Source organism: Papaver somniferum, unplaced genomic scaffold, assembly GCF_003573695.1.
Source record: "Papaver somniferum cultivar HN1 unplaced genomic scaffold, ASM357369v1 unplaced-scaffold_137, whole genome shotgun sequence".
NCBI lineage: Eukaryota > Viridiplantae > Streptophyta > Magnoliopsida > Ranunculales > Papaveraceae > Papaver > Papaver somniferum.
In genome coordinates, this window is record NW_020622934.1 from 14,684,935 (window position 1) to 14,703,109 (window position 18,175).

Below are 18,175 nucleotides of genomic sequence, written 5' to 3' on the forward strand. Positions count from 1 at the left end.
GAGGATCACATCTATAATTCAATCGGAGGATCTGTAAGCCTATATACTCTGAACAAAATGATTATCAACAGCTACAATTGCTAAGCTCAAGAAGGATTACTATTAGATACTTATTTTCTCTTCCTTACTGAAATACACGGTGCAAAGGCATACAGAATGCTAGAAGCTCAGGGCCCTCCTCCTTTATCCGGGCTTGGGACCGGCAATGTTATAAACATTGGCGGAGTTCCCCTTGATACAAGATAAATAATAGAAAACGAAGAGTTTGGCCTAGTTCAGTTTGTTTTATTTTTTAACCATTTTAAACCAAGATGAGAGAAGGAGAGGAAAAAAAGATTTTTACCGTATTTATTTTTCTCAAGAAAAGATTTTTACTCTTTTTATTTTCAAGAATTTAATATTCAGTCTCAAACACACCCAAAACTGTTCCCTTCACATACAAAATTTCAAAAAATACTTTTTACCACTTTTATTTTTCTCACAAAAATAATTTTACTCTTTTTATTTATTCTCAATTTTTTTTTTTAACTGAAAACAGACCAAACATCTACAGTCTTCTATCATTTATCTCGTATCCCCACCCACCCCCACGTCAAATTAAACTAACAGAAAATTGTTGAAAGAATAGTGTACCTGACATCCTTAATCAAACTTACCTAGTTGCCTTTTCTCCCTTTTAAGCCACCTAGTGTATTGCCTTTCTGCTTGTTCTTGGGTCAATGTGAAGGTCTTTATTTCTTTACCAGGTTGGATGATCATTACTGCACAAACTCTTGTAAGTAATCACAGAAAAATATAACATAGAGACAAAGTTAAGTCACAAAATACAGATAAAAATATAACAAAGGAAACAAACATACATTGTACCCCAAAATCTGTATGAGGGCATTTTGTGCTTGCGAAGTAAACAGCATTTCCAGCAAGCTCAACAGCTTCAGCAGTAGTCATGTCCGGTCTAAATCTGTTAAGAAAAAGAAGCACGTGATGAAGAACGAGAAGTGCTTAATTCAATTCTTGCAAGGATACACATGCATATTTGCTATTTTGTCAAAAAATTATATACCTGCCATGAAAATACATGAAGGCATAGCGCCCACCAGACCCTAGCCAAAAACTCTTTTGAGCTATCTTCAAATTTGTTGTTGCTATATCTATATGGCCAGATTTATTAACGAAATAGGCATGTGGCTGCAGTACATTCCCCTAAAAAATGATGAAAGTTAGAAGAACACGACAAGAATGATGTAATAACATATGCATACAAGGAATAAGAAAACACACCTCATTTAAGTGGAATCCCGCTAAAAAGAAATGACTCCTTCGCTCAGTCTTTACCCTCCTATCGATGAGCACTAACTGCCTTGCACACTCCAACACTTCCAACTGACCTTGATGTTTTTCCATCTACAATGAAAAAATTACATAAGCATTTGAAATCCCAAAATACAAAACTAAACTTTCACAAAAGCAAGTGAATAAAGCATTGTTGACGAAGCTGGGATGGAGGTTCTTAACTGAACCAAATACACCTCAGTTGCTAACAGTTACTTATTTCAGAAACTGTTCATTCTGGGACATAACAGAGCCACCTGATGCATCCAGCTCTTTCAACACAATCACAAAAATAAGACAAGACATAGAAGAACTCAGAATATGGAACAACCCTTAGATTCCTACCATAACCTCTTTCAAAAACCAGGGTTTAATGCTTCCAAGACCAACAGCTTACACAACTGGTGGAACCTTCCAAATCCCTCCTCATGCATTTCTAACATGCTGGGTTGTTAATTTCATGTTATTTTATTTCTCAAATAGTAAGGTTTTTGTACGGTATATTAAAAAAAAAAAAAAAAAACTGAACTTAAAGTCAGACTTGCATAATTCTTCAACTCTTCCTGCAACTTATTACCATGTATTGAATCCCCACACATCGCCAAGCCCAAGTTTCCATTATGTGTTCTCGTCAACTGGGTAATCTTCGAGACATTTTGTGGATCTCCCACTACCGGCGTTCCCTTACAATCAGCTACTAGAGTAACGACACGGGGCAAGACAAATACCGTAATGTGGTTCCTATATCTTTTTGTGTTTCCATTTAAGTGTATATCCTTGAAAGCAAAAAATAAATGGATCGTTAGAAAATCTTAACAATCCAATTACAACTAGCATACAAAATTTTAAAAAAACAATAAAAAATTGTTAGGCTTTAGTCATTGAATAAAACCAAAGCAAATCCAAGGTCTAACAAATCTGGTTGCACTGGAATAAAGCATTAGGTCTTGTTTACATGTGATTTCACAATTTCAAATTATTTCAAACTCCCATTTCTCCATTTTCTACAGTTCATGGTTGATAAAAAGCATTAGCTCTTGTTTACTGACAATTGTGAACGCGCAATAAAGTTATTTTACTCGAAACAGGGGAAACCAATACTCCCTAATGAAGAAAAACCATCAACTGCGACAAGTTAGTGCAAGTCAAACATGTGATTTCAAGATGCCCAATTTCAAGTTATTTCAAACTCCCATTTCAACATTTTCTAAAGTTCATGCTCAGGTATGACAGGTAAACAAAAGCCCATTCTTGATAAAAATAACATTATAACAATAAGAAAATCCCTAAATGATGTTGTGGAGAAATGATAATCCATGCTTTAAGTTCTCATTCACATAGAAACACGAATTATAAAACTTCAAGGTGAACTAGGTTATCCACCACACTTCCCAATTCAGTTGGAAATTTTCCACACCAATATCAATCAGATCATGATCTAGAGGAAGTTACCAAAACCTCTCCCCACTTCACACTGCATAGATTACCCAAGATAATCTAAAGTAAACAAACTCTTGGCTAGGGTTTGGGATCAGGAAAAAGAAGTTAAAGTTAATCTCATCAACAAAACAAGACAGGAATTCACAACAAACTCATATAGTATAATCGAATTACATAAATCCAAGAGGAAACACATGATAATGAAAAGCCCTAAATTTTGAATGAAACCCTCTCTCAACAATTTCAAAACAGGTAGGAATTCACAATCCAAGATGATAAATCATGGATTTAAAAGGATTATAACTACCCGTTTCTTCAACTTATACGAATGTCAATAAACCATACACCAATTGATCAGTAACAAAAGCGATTAGGTCAAGATCTCCAAGTTGAAACTGAAAACAAGAGAAAAATATAATTGCCCTAATCGATCATCATAATGGGACTCTTATTTAACAGGGAGGGAGATCAATTGAATTTAATCACAACAAAAAATTGAATTGCACAAACAAACCAGAAATTTTAGACGAAGAAAAAGAAAACATGAGAGAAAAATCCCCTACCTGTACCGTTGTTTTTATAGATCAGCAACAGAAGTTGATAGATTATGAAGTAAGAGTCACTGATTCCTTGAAGACAAGCGTTGTTTCTTCTTTGAGAGGAAGAAGAATCAGGCGGAACACAGCAGTGGAAAGAGGAAGAAAAAGAGAAATAAAGCAAAATTGTATCCGTTACCCAACGTCTATTCCGCCTTTTATATCAGCAAGTTTTGTTTTTCTTTATGGATCTGGTTCAATTAAATCCGACTCGTCTGGATCGGACAGAAATCCCATCTGGATCCGACTCAAAAATTTTTTTAAGTCATCTAACTAAAAATCATGTTTGCATAAAAAACCTAAAAAAATAACTACACATTATGTGCACCAGTGGCTTGGTCTTATGAGTGAGGATATTTTATTCCCTAACTCGGACGGGTCTGAATCAAGGATTATGTCTGAGTTTGGTTGTGATTTAAATCTGATTCAAACTAAAACGTTCTGACATCTGAGTTGTGCCAAGTCAGGGCCAACTCAGCAAAAAAGAAAAACACCCTCCATGTAAAGACTCATCTCATTTAGGATTTATAATGTATGATCAGAATAATTTTGGATTTGAATTGTGTTTAGTAAAACTATTGGGGTGAACTGATGTTTGTTTCTGTTTTACGTTTATTCCTTGAAAACATGACTCTTTTTATTGAATCTGGAACGTTCAACGGTGAAATTAATTTTTCTGCTAAACTAGAGTTTTTTATGGTTCATATGGATTAAAAATCACGTCAAAGTAACAGTTAGATCTTCCTAAAAGAATTTTTATGTATCCTCTACGACAGAATCTTTGATTTGAGCTTAAATAAAGATTAGACAAAGAATTAATCGTTTGGGCTTGGGCCAAGTGTGCAAGTCTGGTCTTGATACTAAATGCATCATTTTGGGTTTTGGGTTTGGATTTAGGTTGGAATCCACGCCCGAAATTTTGGGCATTTATGTTAGCACATGCGAGGTTTAATCTCGTTGGATAAACCATACAATTTCTTCCTTTCTGAAACCTTAGCCAATCATATGAATTTTCTAGAGCAATTATTTCAATTCCAACATCATTTTGCCATCCCTAAAACTGAAAGGCGTTGAGGCTTATGCCTAACGTGGAAGAACAACCTCATTGTTCAAACCTTATTGAGATTCAAAAATTTATACTCATGCACTTATTACTCCACCACCCCTAGACATCCCTGGTTATTCACAGGTATCTATGGTCCACCATAACCGGATGCAAGGAAATATATTTGGCGCTACTTCCCAATAATTATGTACCAAAACCAACAGGGGTTCTGATAAGAGTTTTTGGTGAGGTTATGAACCAATTAGGGAGGAAAAAAAGGGTAAACAAGTAACTTACGCACATCCCTGAGGAATATGTTAAGATTACAAGGGATGATAGTATTTTTAGCATCAAGATATGTAATATTGGAGCCTAAATGAAGTAGTTCTTTTGTATAAAAAAAAGTAACTTGCACGCGAACTCAACCCTTCCAGAATATGGTGGATCAAATGGGACTAATGGATCTTGGATTTCGTGGCGATACATTTACATGTGCCAATATTCAACAAGATCGTGATAATATCACGGAGTGATTGGATCGATTCATTCCTACTCAATATTTTCGGTCTTCCAATCCTCATGCAGGGGTGACTCACTTACCTCGAATAATGTCAGATCACGCGTGGATCTTACTCCAAACAAAAGCAATTGACTGGAAGTGAACTAAAAATGACAAATTTGAACACCTATGGCTTTCTCATTCACAACTGCAACAAGTGGTTGACTCATCCTGGACCCAACATCATGGCTTTGAACCGACACTACATTCACAATTGAAACCCATATCAACTAACTAAATTCTTATCGAGTGGAACAAAGAAACTTCTTGCCACCTTCCTATAATGATCAAAAATCAACGACCCTAGATAATTGGAATAACACCAATGTGCTTCCATAAGCGCAAACGACTTAGCATACCAGACACTTCAAGAAAAACAACTCAAAAGTCATCACATGCCCCTGCTTCAATGTCATGCAACTTATTGGCAGCAACGATCCAGAATATAATGGATACATCCAAGTGATGTTAACATCGCATTTTTCCATACGAAAGAAACTATAAATCGTAGGTGAAACAACATACAACAGATGGAAGATCCGCAAAACAAATGTGTGGATGATAAGATGTCATTGTCCAGCTTATTCTTGTCCATTTCATAGAGCACTATACAACACCAAATACAGTGATGAACGAGAGATCATTTCCAACAATCGATTACATATTAACTTTGCGATAGTGCAATATGCTTGCAGTGGGAGTAACTCTAAAATAAATCAAACAAGCTCTATGTTCCATCGGTTCTGAACATGCTCTAGGTCCAGATGGCTATATTAGTAAGTTTTTCAAAATATTTTAGAACACAACCCATATATCACGGATAGTTGTCTTCGTAGTTTTTTCAAATCCATAATGTTCACCGCATCATGAACCATACAAATATTATATTAATACCAAAGGTAGATCATCCGTCAAGCCCCTCACAATTAATACATGTAGGGCTCTTCAATATCACATATAAAATCATTGTTAACATCCTGGTCAATCGTATTCGACCTCTTCTCTTATTAGCTCTAACTGTACATCCAAAAATGACGCCATATCAATAGCTGGAGAGCTATTCCACCGTATTAAATCATTAGCTATAACTATACATCCAAAAAATGACGCTTAACGTGGATATTAAGAAGGCTTATGATGATTGGGGCTTCATTAGAAAGGAGTTTATCAAGATGGGATTTCCTACCTATTTTTTGGATTATATCATGCTATGCATTTCAGCGGTTATCTATTAACATTAACGACACGCCGCATGGGTACATCACTCTGACTAGAGGTATACAACAGGGAGACCTACTATCATTCTATGTATTTATTATTTGCACAAGTATTCTTTCGACAAATTTGGGAAACTTAAAAAGGCAGAAGCTTATAACAAGACCCCGCATCTTACATAAAGCTCCACCTACTCTGCATCTCATGTATGGAGTTGATCTCGTCATGACATATAAAGCTTCTGAAGAAAATAGTAATACCATATAATGATTATTGGAAGCTGACGCTTAAGAGAGTTTACAAATCCGAAAATGGGTGATTTGCCCGGAGCTTCTTAAAACATGGTTATATTGGACGAGAAAACAATCGGTCTGGGTCAAATGGACGGAAGGAAATTACAAACAAAATTTTCTATACTACCCTTGTATGTTTCTACCTTACATAATTAGTTTCACCCCACCTTCTCGAACATATCGAAATCTTATGAAACAACTACCATCATTTCCACACCAGTAAGACTCTCCAACCATTTTCACCATCGACATCAACTTTTATTATTATACATCAAAATTTCTTCACCACCACCACCACAAACCTTCAACTCTTTGTTCCATCCACATTCACCAGCAACACCTACACCACCACCTGATGTGGTTTTTAATTGTCGTTGTTGTAAATAGGATTCGAACTCTAAGACTTGTGAAGATTAAATTTAAAGATTTAATGAAAATAGCAAAGGGAGAGTTACTGGGACTGGGAGTTCACCGAATTCATATCATAAGGTTCAATTATTTATTCTTCAACAGTTATCGCTCAATAAATAAAATAACATCGACTCTGATTTTGCCAAGGTATATTCTCAAAATATTAGTTATAAATCATAAGCATGGGACATCAAACATTTAAGCAAGCATGACCCATCAAATAAAATGATAACTAATTAATCAAAATCATAATTCTATTTTAATTAGTGAAAAAATCATATAGAGAATAAAAGAATGTTACCCATGTATGAAATTCGAATTCCTCCATCGACCCAGTGTAGGGGTCTAGCTTCTCATGATAAAAACACACTCAAAAATATAATTCATAGCTCAAGTAGTGTGTTTATTAAAGAAAACTAATAATACAATGAATCTGCAACGCTGTAAGATCGTTACAGAAATCACCGTTACAAGAGTTGTTGCAAATTCGAATTAAGCGTGCCAAACTGACTGTTACGAGTACTGTTTATAAACGACAGTTCTCTGCGACAGTCAGTGGACGTCAACTGTTCTTATTCTTCTTCTTCTCTGCAGCAGTAGAGAAGTTGCTCCGCAACTCTCTATTCTTCTCCCCAAACACTCGATATCCATTCTATGACATCCCAACACTATTTATAATCACCACAGGGCCAAGAAATATTGGTAATAACTCGATATAATCTCCAAATCTAATTACGGGAAATATTTCCCTGTTTTCTCTTCTCGCACGAATATCCTCAGCTGTCACATGCAGAATCTTTCCAAATCGTTTCTCCCTCAATTTTGAAGTAGTTAGACACGTTGTGTACACACGAGATTCTCCCAAAAATAGCTCAAAATATCTCGAGAATATTTTGTTGCCCTGTTTTCAATAAAACCACGTAAACTTCCCTGTTTTGTTGAAAATTAATACGAATCTTCTCCTTTGATGTTTTAAAGACTATTACCAACCATGTTTGACTTAAACAGGTGTATCCTAATCCATAGCAATGAAAAATCCCGAGAAAATCTCTCCAAAAATTCAATCCAAAGATATGCAGGTGAAGGTGGACTTTCCCGCCAAAATTGTTCTTCCAAACCGTGAAGATGGATGGCCCCCTAACCATATTAGGGTGCCATTAGCTGTGGGAATGTCTGGGGTGAAAATAGTGGTGGAATTCCCCTTATCCAAACTGAGAGTCTGAATATCATGTGTCCTCAGGAGGTGCCTTTAGCAACTTTTCGAGCCAATTTCTCCGAAACGGTTATTTCCCAAAAATACCTACAAACACACAAAACACCATAATAAGCACAAATTCGAGTACCAACAATACAGAAAATTGAGGACAAATTAGACACAAAAATGTGACTATCAAATACCCCCAAACTTATTATTTGCTAGTCCTCGAGCAAATCTAATCTAGAAAATAAAATGACTACACTTAGCACGTGCAGCAAACCGTTAAACCGCTAGGTGGCCCTAGTGGCGGAGTCCCACAAAACCTTTACTCCAGACCCTATGTATCTACGCAGAACCTTGGAAGGTACTAAAAAATCTCCTTGGTTGGCATACAATCATTGACTATAGGAGGAAGTACCCTGATGCGAAATTCCAATTGTTGTACACGAGTTTGTACTCAATCATACTAAAATTCATATATAAGTGATAGAGCTCTACTCAGATAGTTTTTGTACATCATAACCGGAGTCAACCAATCACATAGAAAGATTAACAAGATGGATGTAGAGAACACGTAGATGGTTTTGATGTTGACTAAGGTGAACCTATCCTAATGTACTGAGATACCGGTATGACTAATATCAACACAGCTGGCATATACAATGGAACCAGCGGGTGATAATCCTAACTCTAGGTCAACACAACTGGCATATACAAGGGCACCAGTGGTCGACTTTATTGAATTTATTCCAGTTGGTCTGATGGTCTGGTCTCATTTTTTTTTTTTGGTATCTCAATCACTCTATCTCACCCAATCACTTATAATAAAAGAAAAATAAAAACAGAAGGTGAAAAGGATTCAACGAGATATGGCGAAACTACCATGTTTTTTTTTTTAAAAGAAAAAAATTCTAACACTGAGCTCTGCGCTTTTATGAATAGACTCTTTATATGTTTCCATCTAATCAGATTGGTTCCTCAACTCCTACAACCAAGATGTTCCCATCCACTTAGATTGGTTAGTGCCAACCTTAATAAGCATAAATTTCTAGGCTCTGGAGTTTATTTATTTATACTGCAACTAAAAAGTTTCTCCCATACCCCCAAACTTAAATCTAACATTGTCCTAAATGTTCTAAAGATGAAATTAAAAGCATGAACAAGGAGAAATTGCTACCACTTGAAGAAAAGAGTAAGGAAAGATATTACCGTGTTGCATGAGCATGGGTTACCTCCCAAGAAGTGCTAAGTTTAAGGTCTTCAGCCAGACTTGGAAAAAACTAGTCACCTCGCAGAATCATATAGCAGTAACTGGAATAACTGTGGGTCATCTGGATCAAAAAGTATTACCCAGAAGAAGAGAAAATTGCAACAGACCATGAAGATACCGAACATACCCTTATTTAACTTTTTGTTTTAGAAAACTATATCTAGTTGTGGCTCAGGTTCAGGCTCTATAAAAGGGTCTAAATAAAATGTTTTCATGGGTTGGACTTCCTCAAAAGAAGGATTCTTAAGATCAGGTTGTAGAGTCTGGAAATACTCAAGTAGGAACTTAGAAGCACATAACAATAACCTGAATAATTGGGGATCCTCTAAGTCAATCAGATTTGAATCACACAACTGACCACAATGAGAGTGGTGGTCTTCCTTAAACAAATGTGTCGACCCTAATCTCCTAAAGTAATTAGGTTTAGTCTTAGAACTTAATAACAGACACATTTGAAACTCATACGTTCCCACATTTGAAGAAAAAGTTTTTGGTGGGAAAACAAAGTCAATCGAGGTAACGTAGCCTGGGCTAACCACATTAACTAGAGGATGGGTTTCTAACAACTGAACTTCTTTCTGGACATCAATAGGTTCAGGAAAACGTGTATGAAGATAATCTTGTAAAATGGTTGAGTCACATATGTCAAGTCCCAAGTGAGGGACCTTTCTAAGAGTTAAAGCACATGGAGAATGATAATCACCCCCAAACTTAGAGTTTGGTGGGTCTCTAGAAATACTAGTCACAACTTCCCTAATTTCTAGGTCATCAGATTCCTGGAAATGGTCAATTGATTCTTCTAAGTCAGGTTCATCCTCACTCATCTCTACGAGTTCATTTTCTTTTTCTAAGTATAATGTTTCTAAATCGCTAGACTCTAAAACAATATTCTCAGAATAAACTCGTTCCTCAAAACTATCATCGGCTTCGTAAAAAGGAAATACTACATCGTCTAAAACGGGGATACTTCTAGTCAAATCCTCGTCCTTTTGAATAGGTGAATAATTATTAAAATTATTTGGATTTGAACTAGAAATAATATTATCATTGTAAAGCTCAATTGGAGTAACAAATTCCTGATCAATATGCCTATACGTGTCCGATTCTTCATCAACACTATCCTCATCATAACATGAAGATGGTTGAACCTCATCTAACAAGTAGTGTTACCAATTATAACCTCGTCATCTTGATTATGCAAATAACTATCCTCATTTTTAAGGGTACTATTGGAAACACTAAGATTATTTCGAGCAGTTCTGTTCTGGGCCTCTAACAAAAGCTTTTGAATCGACTCACATGACTTCCTTATGGTATCATGACTCGACTCACATGACTTCCTTATGGTATCGTGTATAGAAGGTTCACTCATAGGTGCATTTTGTTTATCCATTTCTAACACCAACCGATTTGTATTCTCAGTTAATTGTTTGAGAGAATCTTCTAGAGGAAGAACAAGTTCAGAAGGATCATAATAGGGACTAGTTTTCAACATTTTCATTATATTGTCCAAAGACGAGGAACTAGAACTATAATACTCCTTATTTTCTTGCTCGAATGACCGGTGCACGTGTGGATAGTAATTGGGCTCACCATGGTATGATCCATAACCTTGAAAAGTTTGATGTTCCCAACCACTATTCACACTATGGTCAAAGTAATGTCCATTTTGATAATCAGTCGGATATTCGTTGTATTGGCTACTGTAATACCATTTCGACATTTTAAAAATAAAACCACTGACATGGGATTCGTGGGTGGATAGAGTCTTACCTCCCGTACCAGACGGGCGATGAACCGTTGAAGTCGACTCAGGCCACCGACTCCGATGTCAGTGTACGAACCTGAGGGGCCGAGACAGTATCATAACTGTCGTCCTTCCCTGCAGCAGTTTTATTTAAATTAACTCTTCCTTAGGGTTTTAAAAATAATGTCCCAAAAATAAAGTCCAAAAATAAAAAGAAAAATTAAAAAAATAAAATACTATTTACAGTTTCTAAAAATAAAATAAAACATTGTATACAAAATCTTATTCTTCACTCCATTTGGATTCCTCTTTTCCTTCCTTTTTGGGCTTTGCCTTTCTTTTCAGCACTCTCTCTTTTTCTTAAGCTTAGCACCGAATCTAAAAGCAAACAGGAAATACCAAAACGCGTAAAAAAAATAAAAATAAAACCTACAAACAAATCTATACACGAGTCCCCGGTAGCGACGCCAAAAATGATGTGATTTTTAATTGTCGTTATTGTAAATAGGATTCGAACTCTAAGACTTGTGAAGATTAAATTTAAAGATTTAATGAAAATAGTAAAGGGAGAGTAGTTACTGGGACTAGGAGTTCACCGAATTCATATCATAAGGTTCAATTATTTATTCTTCAACAGTTATCGTTCAATAAATAAAATAACATCGACTCTGATTTTTCCAAGGTAGATTCTCAAAATATTAGTTATAAATTGTAAGCATGGGACATCAAACATTTAAGCAAGCATGACCCATCAAATAAAATGATAACTAATTAATCAAAATCATAATTCTATTTTAATTAGTGCAAAAGTCATATAAAGAATAAAATAATGTTACCCATGTATGAAATTCGAATTCCTCCATCGACCCAGTGTAGGGGTCTAGCTTCTCATGATAAAAACACACTCAAAAATATAATTCATAGCTCAAATGGTGTGTTTATTAAAGAAAACTAATAATACAATGAATCTGCAACGCTGTAAGATCGTTACAGAAATCACCTTTACAAGAGCTGTTGCAAATTCAAATTAAGTGTGCCAAACTGACTGTTAGGAGTACTGTTTATAAACGACAGTTCTCTGCGACAGTCAGTGGACGTCAAGTGTTATTCTTCTTCTTCTCTGCAGCAGTAGAGAAGTTGCTCTGCAACTCTCTATTCTTCTCCCCCAAACACTCGATATCCATTCTATGACATCCCAACACTATTTATAATCACCACAGGGCCAAGAAATCTTGGTAATAACTCTATATAATCTCCAAAGCTAATAACGGGAAATATTTCCCTGTTTTCTCTTCTCGCACGAATATCCTCAGCTGTCACATGCATAATCTTTCCAAATCGTTTCTCCCTCAATTCTCAAGTAGCTAGACACGCTGTGTACACACGAGATTCTCCCAAAAATATCTCAAAATATCTCGAGAATAAAACCACGTAAACTTCCCTGTTTTGTTGCAAATTAATACGAATCTTCTCCTTTTATGTTTTAAAGACTATTACCAACCCTGTTTGACTTAAACAGGTGTATCCTAATCCATAGCAACAAAAAATCCCGAGAAAATCTCTCCAAAAATTGAATCCAAAGATACGCGGGTGAAGGTGAACTTTCCCGCCAAAACTGTTCTTTCAAACGGTGAAGATGGGTGGCCCCCTAACCAGATTAGGGTGCCATTACTTATGGGGTATAAATAGAATGTCTGGGGTGCAAATAGTGGTGGAATGCCCCTTATCATGTGGGTGCCCCTTATCCAAACTGAGAGTCTGAATATCTGGTGTCCTCTGGAGGTACCTTTAGCAACTTTTCGAGCCAATTTCTCCGAAAACGGTTATTTCCCAGAAAATACCTACAAACACACAAAACACCATAATAAGCACAAATTTGAGTACCAACAATACAGAAAATTGCTGACAACTTAGACACAAAAATGTGTCTATCACCACCCAAAAAACCCTCGTCAGTTTCATCTTCACAAATCAACACCAACACGACTCAATCAAAAGTTTCTATCACCACCACCACCAAAAACCCTAGATAATTATTCTCTTAATCACCACCACGAAGATGGTTATAACCATTTTTATCTACTAATTTTTGGTTTTCTTTGATTTAATTTTTTTTACGATTTTGAAATTGATTTCATCTGCTTCTTAAGTTAAACCTAATCTTCTCAGATACTCAATTTTAGAGCAATTTTACACATCATCCATTTAAAATTGAACGAAACTGGAATCATCCATCTAGGTTCAGTTAAATCCGGTCAAAGTTGTTGTAAATATGTTTATTTATTTATTTTATGAAATTGGTGTGTATGCAGTGAAACTGGTGTGTATATTGTGAAGTTGTGTTGAGTTGATACTGGTGAACTAGTGTTAGTATAAATTAGGATGACATGTTTAATCTTCTAATTTCACCCATGTTTAATATGTGATATACATTTATTTTTGATATGATGTAACTAGTTTCATCCAGGTTTAATATGTGGTGTATATGGTTTCATTCACGTTTACACGAGGATGAAAACAGTTTCATCCAGATTTAGTTGTGATATACATGGTTTTATCCAGGTTTAATTATACATACAATGATGAAATTGGTTTCGTCATGGTTTAATATATGATAAATGATCATTACAAATTAACTACAATCTAAAACTGTTGTAGGAAGTAAAAGCAAGAGCAATAATGAAGAACGAAGAGTAGGCGTGATATCGAGTGAATTTCGGACGAAGCATATGCATGATTTGTAAGTTGTTGGCTAAAGAAAGAAAATAAGAAAAATGAGTTGATATGGCAGGTTTATATGAAATCCTTAATAACGAAACAGTGACAATTAAGACTATATCATTTCATTAGGTTGTTTAGAACTATACCGCTAGGAAAGTTGTTGATGTAGTTCTGTTAGAGAACTTCTCGGTCGAACTCGCAAGAGTTGCTATCTCAAGCTTGTTTGTCAATGTTAGTGATTAAAACTATAAGTCTTGATTTCTAATCTACTTATAGTGATGTCTCAGACTAGGATAAATTGTGTAGTTGAGCATTAGACTTCACGGTGTTCATCAATTGAAGACGAAGAACTACTAAGGAGATCTTGTGGAACTTCATCAACAAAAGGTATGTGGAGACTAAAACTCATATATCACTTGGAAAGTCTATTTCTACTCTATCTCCTATATTGAGACAAAAGTCGTACTACTATATAGTTGTCGATTATACATATTTGATATTTCGAGCTGAGATTAACTCGCTTACACATTTCTCGAAATATGTGTTGGTAAGATTTCGCTTCAACCAAGTTCATCTTGTATTCTTGACGAAAGTCAAAAGATGATCATGTGAAAATTACCGAGTAACATCTTACATGGTTTGTGTGAGAACAGATTGGTGTTGCAAAGTGCAGAGAGAAAAGATTGGCGTGAGTTGTTGCTGCCGATATGGAATGAATATGGGTTACTTGGACTTTTGGTCTGCATGCATAGGGAATAAAGAATCAGTCACGATATGGATGCTGCCATGGTTGCGTGGTTGAGTTCGTAGGAGTTGTGGTCGTAGCTGGCAGATGGATTTATGTTCTGTTGGAATTTGTGGCGGAGACTGAGAAGTTTGCAAGACAGAAGAGCAGATGCATGGTGGTCGCTGGAGCAAAGGAAAGAAGAAGAATTGTTGCTTCCATATATTTGAGTGAAGATGGAAGATGAGAACCGAAACTCAGTGCAGAAGGGAGACAATCAGAAACAGATCTATGGAATCTGGATGGGTTGAATTTTGCAGTCGGACTTGAACTCAAATACTTGGATAATCGATTTGCAGTCGGTAATTGGTGGAAGTTGGTGTTACTAGAAGAAAGAAGCCGAGAAGAACGATGTTGGTGTTACTTGAGACGGAAGGCCGGTGTTGTGGCATGTGTTGTTTGATCGATGGAGTAACCAACTTTGGTGAATCGTGAATTCAGATTCACGACAAGAAGTAATTGCAGCTGGTGGCCTGAACGTGAAAAGAAATGGATTTAGGTGCTGACATCGCTGTGAACTGAGTGCAAGAATGATAGAGCTGGACAGGGTACCATCGGATGTTAGTGGGTCATTGGACTGGGCCTTGAAATTTGCTAGGTCAATTGTTAGACTCTTCTTAGGAGAAGGGATGAAAAGAAACGAAACAGAGAGAAAAGGAGCGTAGGGGTTTTTGCGGCTACAGAGCCAAAACCAGAGGAGAAAGGAGGCGGCTACACTGCCGTTTGGTGAAAGCGGAGCAAAAGGAAGACGACGATTATTTGGGTTTAATCTCTCTATCTTGTCTTATTTGTTTTGATGGATTTTGAGAAATCCATTGTCATGTTTTGCTAGATGTTTTGTAGTTAGGGTTTATGGTTAAAACTACTTGGGTATTAGGCCATTTTTGATTGAATTGAATTATGAAGCATTAAACCATTATGATTTGGATAAATTAATTCTTGATATTGTTTATCGATTTATTGAAAACGAGTTGCTGCATTGCCGGTTCTAGAAACCTTTGTACTTAATTGATAATCTTGCAAATATTTTTGGTCTCATTATTTGACAATTCATACTTGGGTTAATTTCTTTGATGGGTTATGCTTAGAATAGTCAAACAATATTTGTGAATTAATATTTAGTTTCGTATAACTTTCTCGCTGATGCGTTTTGATGGTGCATGCTTGGATTTATTCTTTCGATGCGCTATACTTAGGGTATACCAGTGACGTTTACGACTCTATGCTTATAATAGGTGATGCCAATAGAACAAAAGATAAATACATATTCAGAATTATGTTTCTTATCAGTAATTGAATAGAAATAGTAGTTGATTCCATAAAACCCTAGTTACCGACTCTCACATCCTTTGTTACATTTTTATTATTTTGCTTTCATTGTTTCAAAAAACTTCTGAAATATTGAATTTGATTGGTTACTTTTTGGTATTAGTTAGTAGCAATATTTTCACACTCCTCGTGGGAACGACCTGTACTTGTCATTGTCTACTAGTTAGACACTGTGCACTTGCAGTATTATTATTGTAGGTTTCCCAACCTACCAAGGTAATATCTTTGTCTTCTTATGTTTGTCTTCTTATTCGATCTAATGGTTGAAAGATATTAGCTTGAATCTAATCAGGTTTTCATCTAACGGTGAATATTGAATGCTTTGTTACCAAGGTAACTTAGATTGCAAACCCTGATTTGAAAACTATATAAAGGAGAACTCTAGCAACTGGGAAACCTAATACCCACACCTCTTGTGTGATGCTAGTTACATAAGATATAGTCGATTCTCCTTTAACCTTAGTTTTTTCACGAAACCATGTAGGTTAACGACTTAAATACTTCATTGGGATTGTGAAGCCAGACCCAACTATTTTCTCTGTAGTTGCGTGTTCTGATTTTGAACTGCCTTGAATCAGTGTGAGATTGATTAGGGTTCAACTACATTCCAGTCCGGAGTTCATTGGTAGTAGGCTAGTGTCTATAGAGTCTTAATACAGTGTGGTGTTCAAAGCTGGACCAGGTCCCTGGGTTTTTATGCGTTTGCGGTTTACCTCGTTAACAAAATTCTGGTGTTTGTGTTATTTCCTTTTCGCATTATATTTTGTTATATAATTGAAACATCACAGGTTTTGCGTTGAATCGATCACTTGTTAAATCCAACCTTTGGTTGTTGATTGAAATTGATTGATTCCTTGAACATTGGTCTTTGGTACCGTTCAAGTTATTTCTCTTATATTCAATCGGGCTCGCAAATTTCTATTTGTTGATTGCGGATTGAATTGAGAGATATAGATATAAAACTCTTCGATATAATTTTCTCTAAATTGAGTCTGACTATCTAGTTGATTCTCTTGAAAGTATATTGTATTTTGTCTATTCAGATTGCCAAATGAAATATTGGGTGTGGTTGTTAAACCCCCGCTTTTTCAATTGGTATCAGAGCAGCCAAACACGTTAAAAACCTTATAAGTCTGTGTTGGTTGCGATCTGAATATGGACATAAGTGTTATCTCCATAAACGTACCACCAGTCTTCGATGGCTCAAATTACTTATGGTGGAAAATTGCTATGCCTTCCTGATGAGTGCTAAAAAGTGCATATTTCTATATATTTTTCTTGGCATTTAACTCGTCTTTTGTGCATTAGTTCTACATTTTATCCCATATTCTGTATTTTCTTTGTTTTCAAGAATAAATATTTTTATTAATTAATTTTTCATTTTTTAGGTAATAAATAAAGTTTGGATGAATAGCGGAGCGGAAAAGAGCAGAAAAGCGGTGAAAATCCGGGAGGAATTACACAAGGAAGTCGCGAAGAATGTTGTGCACAAGACCAAAAGGCTAGAAGTGGGCTTGAAGAGGAAGAATTGTTCTTAAAGAAGATATGGGCTTGGCATACCCAAGGCCCAAAACCCTCACCCAAAATCCATACCCGTTTTCCCTTTCTAGCCGTCAGATTGGATCATCTCAGCATCCTACGGTCGCAGCATCGCCAGTACATCAAAGTCTGAAATTCCTGACCAACACTACAGCACCTAACTCCATCTCACGCCGTTAGTTTCGTTGTATCTATTCATCCGACGGTTGCTGAAAGCTATGTTCCATCTTATCGTTGGATGCATTTCAGATGGATCGATCCAACGCCTATCACTCGCCGAATATCGAAATCTGATGCGTCCGATCAACACCGGAACACCAAACCCTATCTACCCTAACCGATCACACTTTTCTCTCACTCGATTTCCTCTATTCTCCTTTCTTCTTCACAGCAACCTCCACCACCTGCTCCTCCACCTGCTACACCCATGTCCGCCACCAACTCCTCAACCACCACCATAATCACCACGTACACCGCTCCACACCCATCATCACATACCCCTTCTCTTAGCTGTCTACTTTTCCATTTTTACACGGCTCTATGAAACCCTAGGCGTGTACATATGGTAAACTAGGTCAAGCTAAAGACGCAAATTGAAAGCAACAGGAGATGTAGGAGACGCACAAGAGGGATGGGTCGAAATCAAAATCAAATTTCAGAGAGTTGGTATGATTTAATTTCGATTTAGGTGAAACC

General features: G+C 36.3%; 1 protein-coding gene across 4 annotated transcripts; it reads right to left on the reverse strand.

Moving 5' to 3' along the window:
* Positions 1–528: 528 nt before the first annotated feature.
* LOC113334334 lies at positions 529–3,499 on the reverse strand. 4 transcript variants are annotated; one of them, XM_026580616.1, is made up of 8 exons: positions 3,336–3,499; positions 1,910–2,108; positions 1,678–1,776; positions 1,516–1,589; positions 1,282–1,404; positions 1,064–1,203; positions 861–961; positions 529–761 (listed from the first exon to the last, which is right to left on the reverse strand). In XM_026580616.1, exons 5-8 carry the CDS (start codon positions 1,402–1,404, stop codon positions 643–645), a joined length of 483 nt encoding a protein of 160 aa, XP_026436401.1. In that variant the 5' UTR covers positions 1,516–1,589; positions 1,678–1,776; positions 1,910–2,108; positions 3,336–3,499; the 3' UTR covers positions 529–642. The 4 variants fall into 4 exon arrangements, with proteins under 4 accessions (XP_026436401.1, XP_026436402.1, XP_026436403.1 ...); XM_026580617.1 differs by lacking the exon at positions 1,678–1,776; XM_026580618.1 differs by lacking the exon at positions 1,678–1,776 and having other exon boundaries at positions 1,516–1,604.
* Between the last annotated feature and the right edge of the window lie 14,676 nt (positions 3,500–18,175).